We start from the raw sequence: 14,673 nt of genomic DNA, 5'->3' as shown, positions 1-14,673 counted from the left end.
AAACTGAAAGTTTGTTTTTTCAGGCATGTGTGTGTGTATTGCTAAGGAGGGGACCCAGGATCTCACAATACTAAGAAAGCTCTCCACTACTAAGCTCCACCCCCACCCTGCTTTAAGCATTCTTAATAAAGTCTCCACTCAGCTTTTCAAAGTTTTATGGAATACCAGAGAGATACTTTAAGAATTGCTACCATAGCTGGGTGTGGTGGTGCACGCTCATAATCCCAGAGACTTAGGAGGCTGAGGAAGGAGGATTGAAAGTTTGAGGTCAGCTTCAGCAACTTCGCAAGACCCTGTCTCAAAATGAAAAGGGCTTGGGATATAGCTCAGTGATGGAGTGACTCTAGGTTCAATCAAAAAAAAAAAAAAAATCGCTACCGTGATGGGTTGGAAATGGGGAGGTATAAGTCAGAGGAAAGTAGCAGATATATAGGATGAAAAGTCTAGAAATGTAAAGCACAGCATGAAGACCTCAGGTAATAAAATTATATTTGAGATGAATAGATTTCAGCTGCTTTTGCCACAAGAAAACGAAAAACTATTTAGCAGGGCATGACACCTGTAATCCCAGTTACTCAGAAGTCGGAGGCCGGAGGATTGCAAATTCAAGGGTAATTTAGCAAAGCCCTGTCTTGAAATAAAAAGTGAAAAAGCGCAGGGCATGTAGCTCAGTGGTAAAGCTTCCTTGGAGTCAGTCCCCACCTAGTACCAAATAAATAAAAGTTAATATCTTAAGTTTTGAGGGTGGGAAGAAGTGGTTTATTTAAATCTCATTATTACCTTGTTTGTGAGTTGTAGAAATAATTAAGATTTCCTCCAGCTGGGCATGGTGGTGCATGCTTGTAATTCCTCCTTGGGAGGCTGAGACAGAAGAAAAAGGAAAAAAAAAAAAAAAAAAGGCTGGGGAGATAGCTCAGTTGATAGAGTGCTTGCCTTGCAAGCACTAAGGCCTTGGGTTCGATCCCCAGCACCACACAAAATAAATAAATAAATAAATAAAGGTAGTGATGAAGCGCAGAGGTAGCATTCCTGGGTCTAGTCCCCGGAGCAAAAAAAAAAAAAAAAAAAAGACTTTCTGTGCCCACCAGGTGTGACACCCTACTGTCATCCTCGTTCTTTGGGAAACTGAGGCAGGAGGATCACAGGTTTGAAGGTAGCCTCAGCAACTCAGGAAAGACCTCATCTCAAAATGAAAAAATAAAGGTGTTATGGTTTGGTTGTGAGGTGTTCCCCAAAAGCTCAGTTAATCTGAGACAATGCAAGGTTTGAAGGAGAGGTGATTGGGTTATAGTCTTAACCTAATCAGTGAATTAATCCCTGGTGGGATTAACTGAATGGAGGCAGGTGGGGTGTGGCTGGAGGAAGTGTTATACTGGGGGCGTGGCTATGGGGTATATATTTTATATCTGGAGAGTAGAGTTTCTCTCTGTGCTTTCTGATTGACCTGTGAGTTGCTTCCCTCTGCCACACTCTTCCACCATGATGTTCAGCCTCACCTCAGCACCAAGAAATGGAGCCGGCCTTCTGTGGACTAAGACCTCTGAAACTGAACCCTAAATAAACTTTTCCTCCTCTGAAGTTGTTCTGGTCAGGTCCTTTAAGTCACAGCAGCAAAAAAGTTGACTAAAACAGCTGGGAACGTAGCTCAGTGGTAAAGCACCCTTGGGTTCAATCCCCAGTACTGTTATAAAAATTTTTTCTGAAATTTTTAAAAAATTTCCCCTACACATTTTAATCCTTTCTTGTTTACAGTAGTAGTTATCTAGAAGGAAGCGTTTTTTTTAATTGGCTTTAGTAGGGGTATGTGCTATTGCGTGTAACTTGTATCATAGTTTTAAAAACTTTCTAGTTGGGTGGATTTGTCTGGGAAACATAATCCAGAAAGTAATGACTATAACTTAATTTTTCACCCTGCAGGGTTCCTTGGACATCATCCAAAGTATTGAAGATGACCCACTTCTGGATGCCCAGCTTCTCCCACATCACTCATTACAAGCTCATTTTAGACCCAGATTCCACCCTCTTCCTACAGTCATCATAGCAAATCTTCTTCTGTTTATCCATGTAAGTTGACACAAGGGGATCTCTCCAGAGTGATATATCCTTAAAATATATCCTTATATATCCTTAAAAGGATATATATATCCTTATATATCCTTATATATATCCTTAAAGGATATATATAAGGATATATCCTTATATATCCTTAAAAATATATAAGCTCCTCAGAGGGCAACTGGACTTATTTGTCAATATTTAGAATCTGCATACTTTTTGCTCATATCTCTACTTGAGAGAATTTAGATAGTAGATATATTTGCACAAGCATAAGGAGATTGTTAGGTAGCAATGTTGAATGTCGTATTAAGATTGCAGATTGCATGGCGTGGTGGTTAATGCCTATAATCCCAGCAGTTCAAGAGACTGAGGCAGGATTGCAAGTTCAAGGCCAGCCCCATCAACTTAGTGAGGCCCTCAGTAACTTAGTGAGACCCTGTCTCAAAATGAAAAGTAAAAAGGGCTGGAGATGTGACTCAATCCCTGGTACAAAACAAACAAACAAACAAACAAAAAAAAAACCTGCAAACCAAAAGACTACAAACTACCTGCCAGCTGGGGGACATTTTATGTATCCCATTGATATAAAATATCATCAACTGTTTAAAAAGAAATGTGCATATATTAACATAGAATAACCTGCACTATTACACTATTGAGTGAAAAATAGCAAGGCTTACAACATTTTGTATAGAATGGTCCTATTAGTAATTTTTAAAAGAGACGGGGGAGGCTGGTATGTGTACATACTCCTTATATCAGAATATTTTTAGAGCAGTCTCAGGCCTTATTGACGTAGTTGCCACTGAAGTGGACTGAGGGCCTTGGTGGAGCTGACACTGATATATTTTATTGCTTACTTTTTGTATTGCCATTTGAATTTTTTTTTTAACCATGTACATGTATTACTTTTTCAGTTACAAAACAAAACCAAAAAAAGATGCAAATAAGAATACACACTCACACAGGAACTTATCAGTTTACCTGCACCTAGGAAATAACATGAAGCAGAACAATCAAGTTGCAGCAGAACATTGCCTACAACACTCCTCCGTGTTTCTATGAAGATAAAATTACAAAAGTGAAAGCAGGCCTTGCTGGTGACAGCTCCTCTCAGTCCATAAAGCCACTTCCTTGGTCAGGTGTGTGGTGTACACTGTAATCCCAGGAACTTGGGAGGCTGAGGGAGGAGGATCACAAGTTTGGAGCCAGCCTTCACAATTTAGTGAGATCCTGTCTCAAAATTTTTTTAAAAGCCAGGGAGAGGGGAATATAACTCAGGGGTAAAGTACCCCTGGGTTCTATCCTCAGTCCCCCTCCCCAGTTAAAGGGAGCAGTAGGGGTTAATTGATCTTTGCTGCAATGTGATTTAAAAAAAAAAAAAAAAAAAAAAAAAAAAAGCCAATTTCTCCTGCTCTTTGGGTTTTGGGGTCAATGTGGAGGTTGACTGGCCCAGATGATGCTCCAGCCCCATCCTGCCTGTCTGCAGAAGCTGCATGCCCATCAAGGTCCCCTGCAACTGGAATGCCCCTCCGGTGTGAAGCACGTGGTCAGAGTCTCGTACTGAGAACTGAACTGTTCAGAGAGGCGGCACCTGTTTTTCCTCGCAGGCCCTCTGGGTGTGGCATGACTGCCGTGGCTTCCTGATCCCCAGATCTCAGCTGAAATGCCTCCTGCCTAATACTGCCACGTGCAGGGGTGGCTTCTTTTTCTTCTTAACGTTCACTTACTGAGTAGTGTACTCTATTTCCATAAAAAACATACATGTATCACTTTTTAAAGGCCATTTCATATTAAATCACATGTCTTTGATACTGTGGGATTGGTTGCCTTAATTTTGTGACACAAAAAATCTTAAGTATTAGAAAGCAAGAAAAATCGCCAGGTGTAGTGGCTTGTGCATGTAGTTCTAGCTACTTAGGAGGCTAAGGTGAGAAGATCCCTTGAGCCCAGGAGTTCCAGACCAGCCTGGGAGACATAGCAAGACTGTGTCTCAAAAAAAAGGGCAGGGGTGCAGGGTGTGCTGGTGCACCCCTGTAATCCCAGCTACTCATGAGGCTGCGGCAGGGAACTTGAGTAACAAAAAATAATGAAAAGAACAAATAAAATAATAATGAAAAGGGCTATGGCTGGGCTTGTGGCTCAGTGGTAGAGCACTCGCCTAGGCACTGGGTTCAATTCTCAGCACCGCATATAAATAAATAAATAAAACAAAGGTGCACATACACAAAGGGCTTGGGATGTATCTCAGTGGTAGAGCACTTGCCTAGCATGTGCAAGACCCTCACTTCAATCCCTGGTACCACAAAAAAAAAGAAAGAAAAATTAATGTCTTTTATATTTCTTGGGTTCAACGTACACTGTATTCCATTATAGGGAATATATTAACTTTTCAACATTTTGTGGTATTAAGAATCTTGAATTGTGGGTTGGGGTTATGATTCAGAGGTAGAGCACTTGCCTAAGCACATGTGAGGCCCTGGGTTCGATCCTCAGCACCACATAAAAATAAATCTACAGCTAATATATATATATTTTTAAAAAGAATCTTGAATAGTAATACTTACTCTGAATATTATTTACTCTTGATAGTTTACTTTGGCAAATATTGTGCTTTTTTTTTAATTTTTTGTGGTACCAGTTGAAGCCAGGCATGCTCTACCACTAATCTACCTGATATCCCCAGCCCCCCCCCCCTTATTTTTTTAATACAGGTTTTCATGGAGTTGTCCAGGTTAGCTTCCAATTTGCTATTCTCTTGCTTCGGGTTCCCAATAGGTGGGGTTACAGCTATATGTCAGTACACCAGGCTGTATTACACATTTTAATAAATTTCTTTCGTGCTCATGTTGCCAGCTATTAGATCCTAGCAATGAATGCTAATGATAGCTTTCTCTCTCTCTCTCTTTGTAGTACTGGGGATTGAATCTAGGGACACACAACTACTGAGCTACATCCCCAATCATTTTTTAATTTGAGACAGGAGATGGGCATTATTTTGAATCAGGGTCTCCTTAAGTTACTTAGGGCCTCACTGAGTTGTTGAGACTGGCATCAGACGTGTGATCCTCCTGCCTCAGCCTCCTGAGTTGCTGGGATTACAGATGTACCGCACCATACCTGGCCAGCCTGGGCAATTTAGCAAGGCCCTGTCCCAAACAAAAAATAAAAAGGGCTGGGTATGTAGCTCAGTGGTAAAGCACCCCTGGATTTCAGTCCCCATTACCAAGGGCAGGGTGGACAAGGGCAGATTATTTTGAAACAGAGTCTCTCTACATTGTAGAGACTGGCCTTCAGTTTGTGATCCTCCTGCCTCAGTCACCCAAGTAGCTGGAATTACAGGTATGTGCCACTTCCGTGGCATTGGATTAATGATATATTTTTAAGTTTGTTTTGTTTTAGTACTGGGGATTGAACCTAGGGGTGCTTTACCTGTGACCTACATCCCCTCCCCTTTTTCATTTTTTTAATTTTGAGATAGGGTCTCAGTATGTTGCCTTAGGACCTCATTTAATTGCTGAGGCTAGCGTCAAATTTTTGATCCTCCTTCTCAGTCTGGTGTATGAGTTTACAGGCACACATCACTATGCCCAACTGTTTATTTGATTATTTTAAAAAAATCACAGGATCATATTTCCTTATTGTAACAAGTAAGCATCACTGAAGTATAAAGGAAAAGTCATAACCTTCCCTTTCTCTTTGTCAGCCTTCTCCCTGAGTTAATAAATGAGTTCAGTTTCTTGATCTCCTTTAGTGCCTTTTGTTAAATTCATGCAGATATTGCTGCATGCAGTGGTGCACACCTGTAATCCCAAGGCAGGAGGATTTCAGATTCAAGGACAGCCTTGGCAACTTAGACCCTGTCTCAAAATTTAAAATAGGGCTAGGGCTATAGGTACTCAGTGGTAGAGTACCTCTGAGTTCAATCCCCGATACTGCAAAAATAAATAAATAAAATTTAAAAATAGCCATGTGTTGTGTCCTCCTGTAATCCCAGCAGCTTGGGAGGCTGGGGCAGGAGGATCACAAGTTCAAAGCTAGTCTCTGCAATTTAGTGAGGCCCTAAGCAACTCAGTGTCTCTAACATACAGAAAAGGGTTGGAATTGTGGCTCAATGGTTAAGCACCCCTGGGTTCAATCCTCAGTACAAAAGTAAGTAAATAAATGAATAAAAACAATACAAATACATACAAAGATATTAGCACCTATACAAAGGGATTCCCCCCATTTTTTTTTAAACTGGATAATACTGTATTGCTCCTTTTTGATTTTTTTTTTTCCCTTTGTGCTGTGTTGGAGATTGAATTTAGGGCCTCATATGGGCTAGACAAGTGCTATTCCACAAAACTACATCCCCAGCCCCTGTATTTGTTTCTTTCTGACAGTGTTTCTCAGATTTACAGCACATCGGACTCTGACAGGCTTGTGAAAAGGCAGATTGCTGGGCTACATCCCAAGAGATTCTGGCTTAAAGAGGATTAGGGCAGGCTCCAGAATGTGCATTTCTAACAAGCTTGCCTAATCTTACCATATCATAGATAAGCAAAACGATACACAGTTTCATTTGTTCGTTTGTTTTATTGTATTGGGATTGAACCCAGGGGTGTTTTACCACTGAGCTACATTCCCAATCCTTATTTAATTTTGAGACAGGATCTCTCTAAGCTGCTGAGGCTGGCCTCGATGTAGTCCCTCTGCGTCAGCCTCCTGAGTCTCTGAGATTACTAGCATGCACCACTGCGCCTGGTGCTTAGTGTATTCTTTTTCAGGTTCATCATGCTCTATAACATGGGTGGATGTGCCTTAGTTTATTCAAGCATTTCATGATGGCTGGGCATATATATGGGCAATTTCAGATTTTTGCAAATATAGGAAGTACTATAATAAATATTTGTATCCCTGTATTCTAGATACTTGTACCTTGGAGCTATAGAGACCTTAAAATAGGTTTTCTGGGTCAATACATTTCCAAATTATTCTCCAAAAGCAATTTACAGGTTTAGTTAGCAAATTTTTTTATGGACACAATACCTTTATTTTGTTTGTTTACTTTTATGTGGTGCTGAGGATCGAACCCAGTGCCTCACATGTGCTAAGCAAGTGCTCTACCACTGAGCTACAGCCCCAGCCCTAGTTAGCAATTTTAAAGTAAGTCTGTGTGTCTCTATTCTAGCACCAGTCACTTAAACTTTTGTTTTTCTTTTTCATACCAGGGATTGGACCCAGAGCCACATTCCCAGACCTTTTTATTTTTTTACTTTGAGACAGGGTCTCGCTAAGGTGCTTAGGGCTTTGCTAAGTTCCTGAAGGGGCCTCAGACTTTTAGTCCTTCTGCCTCAGCCTTCTGAGTCACTGAGATTACAGGTGTGCACCGCCACACTCAGCTGAACTTTTTTAAAACCATGATTATTATTAGTTACCTTTGAGACAAATTACTTTTTAAACTCTTTTTAATGTAAGAGAGGTAGGAAGAAACTGTTGAGCATTTCACGTGCATCTGTTTTAGATGGGATTTGAGGCGATTTCTGTTTTCTTTGTGACTTGTTTTTCAAGTTTGTAAAAATGATTAAAAAAATATGTTTCAGACGCATTTATAAAAATAGGATGGCAGGAGTCAAGCTTGTAAGAGTACTTCCTGGGGCGTCGGTTATTGTTTCCTAATTCCACACATTGCGTATTCACCCTGCTGCTTTCCTTTCCATCAGGTTGTGTTTGTTATCTTAGCGTTCTTGACAGGTGTGCTTTGTTCTTACCCTGACCCCAATGAGGACAAGTGCCCTGGAAACTACACCAACCCCCTGAAAGTTCAGACGGTCATTATCCTGGGAAAGGTCATCTTGTGGATTCTGCATTTGCTCCTCGAACGCTACATTCAGTATCACCACAGCAAAGTGAGAAACCGCGGCTACAATCAGATCTACCGCGCCACGAGGCATCTGAAGAGACTCGCCCTGATGACACACTCCACCGGTAGGCCCGCTCTCTCGCGTCTCCGTGCCTTGAGTGGCAGAATGACAGCTGAAGGACATGTGAAGTTGGATTTTATGACCCAGTATATTCTTGTTGTTGTGAGAGTGATGTGTGTTGGTTCTCAACACTTGGTTTTCACTTGAAATTTGTATTTGTTGTGGACATGGCATGTATATATCCCTGTGTGCAATGCAGAATCCCCCTCCACCCCCTGTTTTGTTTTCAGCAGGTTGATTATCAAGAAGCTATAAATGCTGTTGCTATTTGATATTTCTGAGACTAAAAAGAGGGTTTGGTTTTGTTTTTTAATGAAATAGTGATTTTCCTACAATAGGAGACAGTGATAGTAAGTTGGGAAAGAGAGATTGTCATATAAAAATACAGTGTCCAGCAGCCAGGCACAGTGTAATCCCAGCAGTTCTGGAGGCTAAGGCAGGAGGATCACAAGTTCAAGGTCAGCCTCAGCAACTCAGCGAGACCCTGTCTCAAAATAAAAAATATAAAAGGGCTGGGGATGTGGCTTAGTTGGGGATGAGGGTCCAAAACAAAACAAAACAAAAACCCAGTGTCCAAAATGAAAAACTTCTAAAATACACATGTTCTAATTTATGAAGGTATGATCAGAAGCTTCATATAGGACTTAGCATGACTGCTTGCTTTTCTTTATTGTTGCAGATATTTTAAAGGCTTAGTGAAAGTAAACTGAACTTCTTTAGGGACTTTTGACTTAGTGTCAGAGTTTCTACCTTTTTAGAAGAACCGCAGTTAGAGTCCAGACTAAACGTTTAAATATTCTGAATATTTTGAATTCAGATTAGGAACTCATTTTTCTAACTGGGCTTGGTGACTGACTATAATCCCAGCTACCTGGGATCTCATGTTTGAGGCCAGCCTGGGCAATTTAGCAAGACCCTATCTAAACATAAAACTGTAGACTGGCAGCTGGGTGCAGTGCCACATGCCTGTAATCCCAGCAATTTGGGAAGCTAAAGCAGGAGGATCATAAACTCGAGGTTAGCTTGGGCAATTTAAGACAGGGTCTCAAAATAAAAAATAAAAAGGACTATAGATAAGCTTAATGATAAAGCCCCCTGGCTTAAATCCCTCGGACCAAAAACATAGATTTGGGATGTAGCTCCATGCTTGTGAAGCATGTGCAAGGCCCCGAGTTCAGTCCTCAGTATCACAAAAAGTGAACAAAGAGAAAAAAATGCATTTTCCCCCAGAAAAGCAACTCCAATGATAAGTTTTTTCTTCAGTGCTTTGTGAGTGCACTGTCTCAAAGCTCATCCCCTCAGTGACGTTCTCAGTGGAAACTGAAGTGTCATGCTGTCAGGAGAGAAAAATATTTGTAGAGATGGTGATCTTTACTGATATTGCACTGTGGGACGGGGGTTCTTACTGCTTCCTGCCTCTTTTGAAGATGAGCTTGGTTTCCATGTTCAACTATTGATGTGTAACACTCTTTTTGGGCCAGAAGATGTCACTGTAACATAGAGATAAAAACAGACCTACCTTTACTGACAGATCTTATGTCTGTCACCAATTAATACTATTTCTCAAGTGATGGTCTTCGAAATAGTATTTTAAGGCCCATAAAGAGATCATCTGATCTGGTACTGGGGATTGAACTTAACTACATTTTACCATGGAGCTACATCCCTAGCCCTTTTCATTTTTTTTAAATTCGAGACAGGGTCTCACTAAGTTACTGCACTGACCTTGAACCTGCAATCCCCCTGCCTCAGCCTCTTGAGTCACTGGGTATATGACTCTTAATTATGATCCGTTTTTTTTTAAATTATAGACATTTTTGGCAGTACTGGGGATCAAACCCAAGGTCTTGCGCATACTAAGCAAATGTTCTACCATTGAACTATATCCCTAATCCTTTATCTTTTATTTTGAGACAGGATCTTGCCCCGGCTATCCTTGTATTTGAGATCCTCCTGCTTCAGCCTTCCTAGTAGCTAGACTTATAGGTGCCCAACCTGCTTTCTTTAAATTTTTTTCTTCTGATTTTAGGGAGGAAAACAACATCAACAAAAAAGAAGGAAAAAAAAAAAAAAAAAAAAAAAAGCATGCCCAAGGACATAGTGACTGGGTCCTATACACTCTTAACTCTCACTGACCTCACATTCCTCAGGAGAGCCCAAGGCTGTTTTATAGAAATTCCTGCTGGCAGGTTTCTCACTGAGGACTGGGCCTGATGCTCTTGGGCTTAGTGTGGCAGAGGGGCAGCAAGGTCTTTCACATAACATTGTGTCTGACGATAAATTTTCTGTGCAGAGTTGCTTTGGAAGAGAGACTTCATGGAATGTGCCTGGGACTGGGATGTATATTTATTTGCATTGCTATGGTTCAAACTTAGGACCTTATACATGCTATTCAAGCCCTCTGAACTACTAAGCTATACACTCAGCTCCCAGAATTATTGTTATACTAATGATATGTACCACTTTCTGAATACTTAGGCATTGTCAGTTCATTTCCTCAAAAAATACTGTGTGCTTGGTGTTATTTCTGCGGCTTTATAGTGGAGGAGTCCAGGACTTTGGGTGACATTTTATTTCTTCTTATCATCATTATTTTCAGTATTAGGGATTGAACTCGGCCTTGTGTATTTTGGGGACGTGCTCTACCACTGAGCTATGTCCCAGGCCACAGGAGCTCATTTCTTCCAGGTACTTTTATTTCATTATTTGCTGTTTTAAGTATTGGACAGGGCCTCGTACATCCTGAGTAAGCAATCTGCCACTGAGCAACATCCCTAGGCCTTTTTATTTTGAGACAGGACCTCATTAAGTTACCCAAGCTAGCCTTGAACTTGAGATGCTCCTGTCTTAACTTTTTGAGTCTCTGGGATTACAGGCATGCAACACCATGACCAGGTCTAAGAGTTCTTTTTTACTTTCTTTTTTTTTTTTTTTTTTTTTTTTTTTTTAATGGCAAATGAAATGAAATAAGAAATAAGAAACAGACTATGTCTGAGGTTATAAAAGAACTTATAAAAAAAAACTGGTTTTATATTGTCATGTAGAAAGTTGCTGATGAGTTGATGAGCCTTTGTTGTTGTTGTCCTTGTAACAGGTTGAACCCAGGAGTGCTTTACCACTGAGCCACATCCCCAGCCATTTTTTATATTTTTTTTTATTTTGAGCCAGGGTCTCACTCAGTTGCATAGAGCTTCACTGAATTGCTGAGGCTGGCTTTGAACTTGTGATCCTCCTACCTCAGCCTTCTGAGTCACTGGGATTACAGACATGTACACTGCCCAGCTTCTGAGGGAGTGGGCTCAGAGGGGCTTAAGCCATGAAGGACGACGTGAAGAAGTCATTCAGGGCAGATCACGAGGGTTGCCACAGGTCTAAGAGACACAGCCATGGAAAGGAAGGCTTTGCTGAGAGTTTTGAGAGTTGGAAAGATGAGTCTGGCCATGGCTGAAGAGGGCAGTTAAGGAGGCTGCTATAGTACCCCAGGGCAAAGGATCTAGGACTGAGCTAAGATGTTGTGCTGGGCAGTACTTCCTCACTGAGAGGTCTTGTGTGCTGTCCACGGCGTGTGCCATTTTAGGGAATGTTTTATTTCAGCATGCCTCGCTTCCTCTCCCTCCAGGCAGCAGATTTCATGCCCCATAAACTCCCAGTCACAGCCTGTGACCCACAGGCATGTGACCATGCTGGCATGTGGGGTTGCTCAGGACCTTAAATCCTCTGCAGGGTTTAATTTCTGTGCAGAGGTTTTTTTTTAGTGCTTTGTTGTCTGTTTGTTTACCTTAATGTTGTAAAACTATTTGTTCCATTCACAAAACTAAGTTACAGAGAGCATAAGGGAAGGCATAGGACTTTGTGTAATTAGTTTTGATAGTTCCTTTAAACATGTTTCTTGGGCTCACAGCCATTCCTTTTGTAGAAAAATGAGAGAAAAATAAATGAGCATTGTTTTCCCCTAGATCAGATTTAGATAAATATGCCAAGTAAGCCCAGCAAGGTGGAGCAAGCCTGTAATCCCAGGGCCTCAGGAGGCTGAGACAGGAAGGATTGCAAGTTCAAATCCAGCCTCAGCAAAAGCAAGGCGCTTAGCAACTCAGTGAGACCCTGTCTCTAAATAAAAATACAAAGAAGGGGTGGGGATGTGGCTCAGTGGTCAAGTGTTCCAGAGTTCAATCCCTGGGGACCCCCCCCCCCTGCAAAAAATGCTAAATAAGTTTTAGGAAATTCTAAGAATAACTTTTGCCCCTAAAGTTTTCTTTGACATTCTTCAGAGTACAAGGACAAAATGAAGTTAAAATAATCCTCAAAAATAAATTAACAGGAGCTTCCCGCGGGCGCGCGGAGCGAGGACGGTGACAGCCGCGCGCGCGCGTGCGTGCCCTGCTACCGCGCGGCCCCGCGACCCCCGTAGGCAGCCGAGAGGCGCGCTGGGTCTGGCAGCCGCTGTCTAGGATTCCTGTCCCCGGGCGTGCCCGGCGTCCCCGGCTCCGGTCTCAGAGTGTCGGGCCTGGCCCGCCCCGTCGGCTCCAGTAGCGTCTCCTCCTTGCCGCGGTCCGGGCCTGCCCCGCAACTCCCCTTTTCTGCTCCTGGGGCAGGGTCCTCGCGGCCCATGCTGGCCGCTGGGGACCCACGCAGCCCAGATCGCTCTTGGGCCGGCCACCATGGTGGCCCTGAGGCCTGTGCGGCTCCTCCAGGGGGGCTAACAGGTCCAGAGCAGAGGCTTTGGGGCGCGAGGGTCCCGGGCCTGAGCCCCGCGCCATGGCCGAGGCCATCGCTTCCCGCATGAGCTTCAGCTCGCTCAAGAGGAAGCAGCCCAAGACGTTCACCGTGCGGATCGTCACCATGGACGCCGAGATGGAGTTCAATTGCGAGGTGAAGAAGCAGATTTTAGAAGAAAAGATCTACTGCCCCCCTGAGGCTTCTGTACTCCTGGCTTCTTATGCTGTCCAGGCCAAGTATGGTGACTATGACCCCTCAGTGCACAAGCGGGGGTTTTTGGCCCAAGAGGAATTGCTTCCAAAAAGGGTAATAAATCTATATCAGATGACTCCGGAAATGTGGGAGGAGAGAATTACAGCTTGGTATGCAGAGCACCGAGGCCGAGCCAGGGATGAAGCTGAAATGGAGTACTTGAAGATAGCTCAGGACCTGGAGATGTGTGAATAAAAAGGGCACAGAGCTGCTGCTTGGAGTAGATGCGCTGGGACTTCACATCTATGACCCTGAGAACAGGCTGACCCCCAAGATCTCCTTCCCGTGGAATGAAATCCGAAACATCTCATACAGGGACAAGGAGTTTACTATTAAACCACTGGATAAGAAAATCGATGTCTTCAAATTTAACTCCTCAAAACTTCGTGTTAATAAGCTGATTCTTCAGCTATGTATCGGGAACCACGACCTATTTATGAGAAGAAGGAAGGCTGATTCTTTGGAAGTTCAGCAGATGAAAGCCCAGGCCAGGGAGGAGAAGGCTAGAAAGCAGATGGAGCGACAGCGCCTAGATCGAGAGAAACAGATGAGGAAGGAGGCTGAGCGCACAAGGGATGAGTTGGAGAGGAGACTGCTACAGATGAAAGAAGAAGCGACCATGGCCAACGAAGCGCTGATGCGGTCAGAGGAGACAGCCGACCTGTTGGCTGAAAAGGCCCAGATCACTAAGGAAGAAGCCAAGCTCCTGGCGCAGAAGGCGGCAGAGGCAGAGCAGGAGATGCAGCGCATCAAAGCCACAGCCATTTGGACAGAGGAGGAGAAGCGCCTGATGGAGCAGAAGGTGCTGGAGGCTGAGGTCCTAGCACTGAAGATGGCTGAGGAGTCAGAGAGGAGGGCCAAGGAAGCAGATCAGCTGAAGCAGGACCTGCAGGAAGCACGTGAGGCAGAGCGAAGAGCCAAGCAGAAGCTTCTGGAAATTGCCACCAAGCCCACATATCCGCCCATGAACCCAATCCCAGCACCATTGCCTCCTGACATACCAAGCTTCAACCTTATCGGTCACAGCCTGTCTTTCGACTTCAAGGATACTGACATGAAGCGGCTTTCCATGGAAATAGAGAAAGAAAAAGTGGAATATATGGAGAAGAGCAAGCATCTCCAGGAGCAGCTCAATGAGCTCAAGACAGAAATTGAGGCCTTGAAACTAAAAGAGAGGGAAACAGCTTTGGACATTCTGCACAACGAGAATTCAGACAGAGGCGGCACCAGCAGCAAGCACAATACCATTAAAAAGCTTCAAGCCCAAGGCAGAAGACCTATCTGCATTTGAGCCCTCAAACTCACTTTGCAGAGTGCCAAGTCCTGAGTGGTCTTCTTTGAAGAGCTCTAGCAGGTGACCCGGCCAACCCAGGATCTGCCACTTCTGCTACTGGCACCAGCGGGATGGGTCCAACACCATGGAAACCATCCAAAGGGGGCTGCCTGGGGGCTCCTGTGGGTGCTCCAGAATTTCCCCCAGCTTAGTGGAGAGCCCAACCCCCTTCATGTGCAATTGCCTTTGAACTATGACCCTGTAGAGATTTCTCTCGTGGTGTTCTAGTTCTCCTGACCTGCGACTTTAATTTTTTTGAGAAGTGTTTGTCTTTTTTTGTCTTAAAAAAAAATAAATAAATAAATTAATTAATTAATTAATTAACAGGAGCCAGGCACAGTGGTGCAC

General features: G+C 43.2%; 2 protein-coding genes across 3 annotated transcripts in view; both read left to right on the top strand.

The window, feature by feature from the left end:
• The window catches only part of TMEM192 (transmembrane protein 192), a 34,805-nt gene that overhangs the window by 4,150 nt on the left and 15,982 nt on the right, over positions 1 to 14,673 (top strand). For both annotated transcript variants that reach the window (XM_079143382.1, XM_079143383.1), the window contains exons 2-3: positions 1,918 to 2,064; positions 7,764 to 8,028. In XM_079143382.1, the coding sequence (XP_078999508.1) occupies positions 1,918 to 2,064; positions 7,764 to 8,028 (412 nt within the window). The remainder of the gene's footprint in view (positions 1 to 1,917; positions 2,065 to 7,763; positions 8,029 to 14,673) is intronic.
• LOC306663012 (merlin-like) lies at positions 12,506 to 14,603 on the top strand. The gene is given in 2 exon segments (XM_079143358.1): positions 12,506 to 13,177; positions 13,179 to 14,603. Coding segments are annotated over 2 exon segments (1,503 nt in total). The 5' UTR covers positions 12,506 to 12,779; the 3' UTR covers positions 14,284 to 14,603.

Source organism: Sciurus vulgaris, assembly GCF_902686455.1.
Source record: "Sciurus vulgaris genome assembly, chromosome: 5".
NCBI classification, from domain to species: domain Eukaryota; kingdom Metazoa; phylum Chordata; class Mammalia; order Rodentia; family Sciuridae; genus Sciurus; species Sciurus vulgaris.
This window is presented reverse-complemented; position numbering and strand designations above follow the sequence as displayed.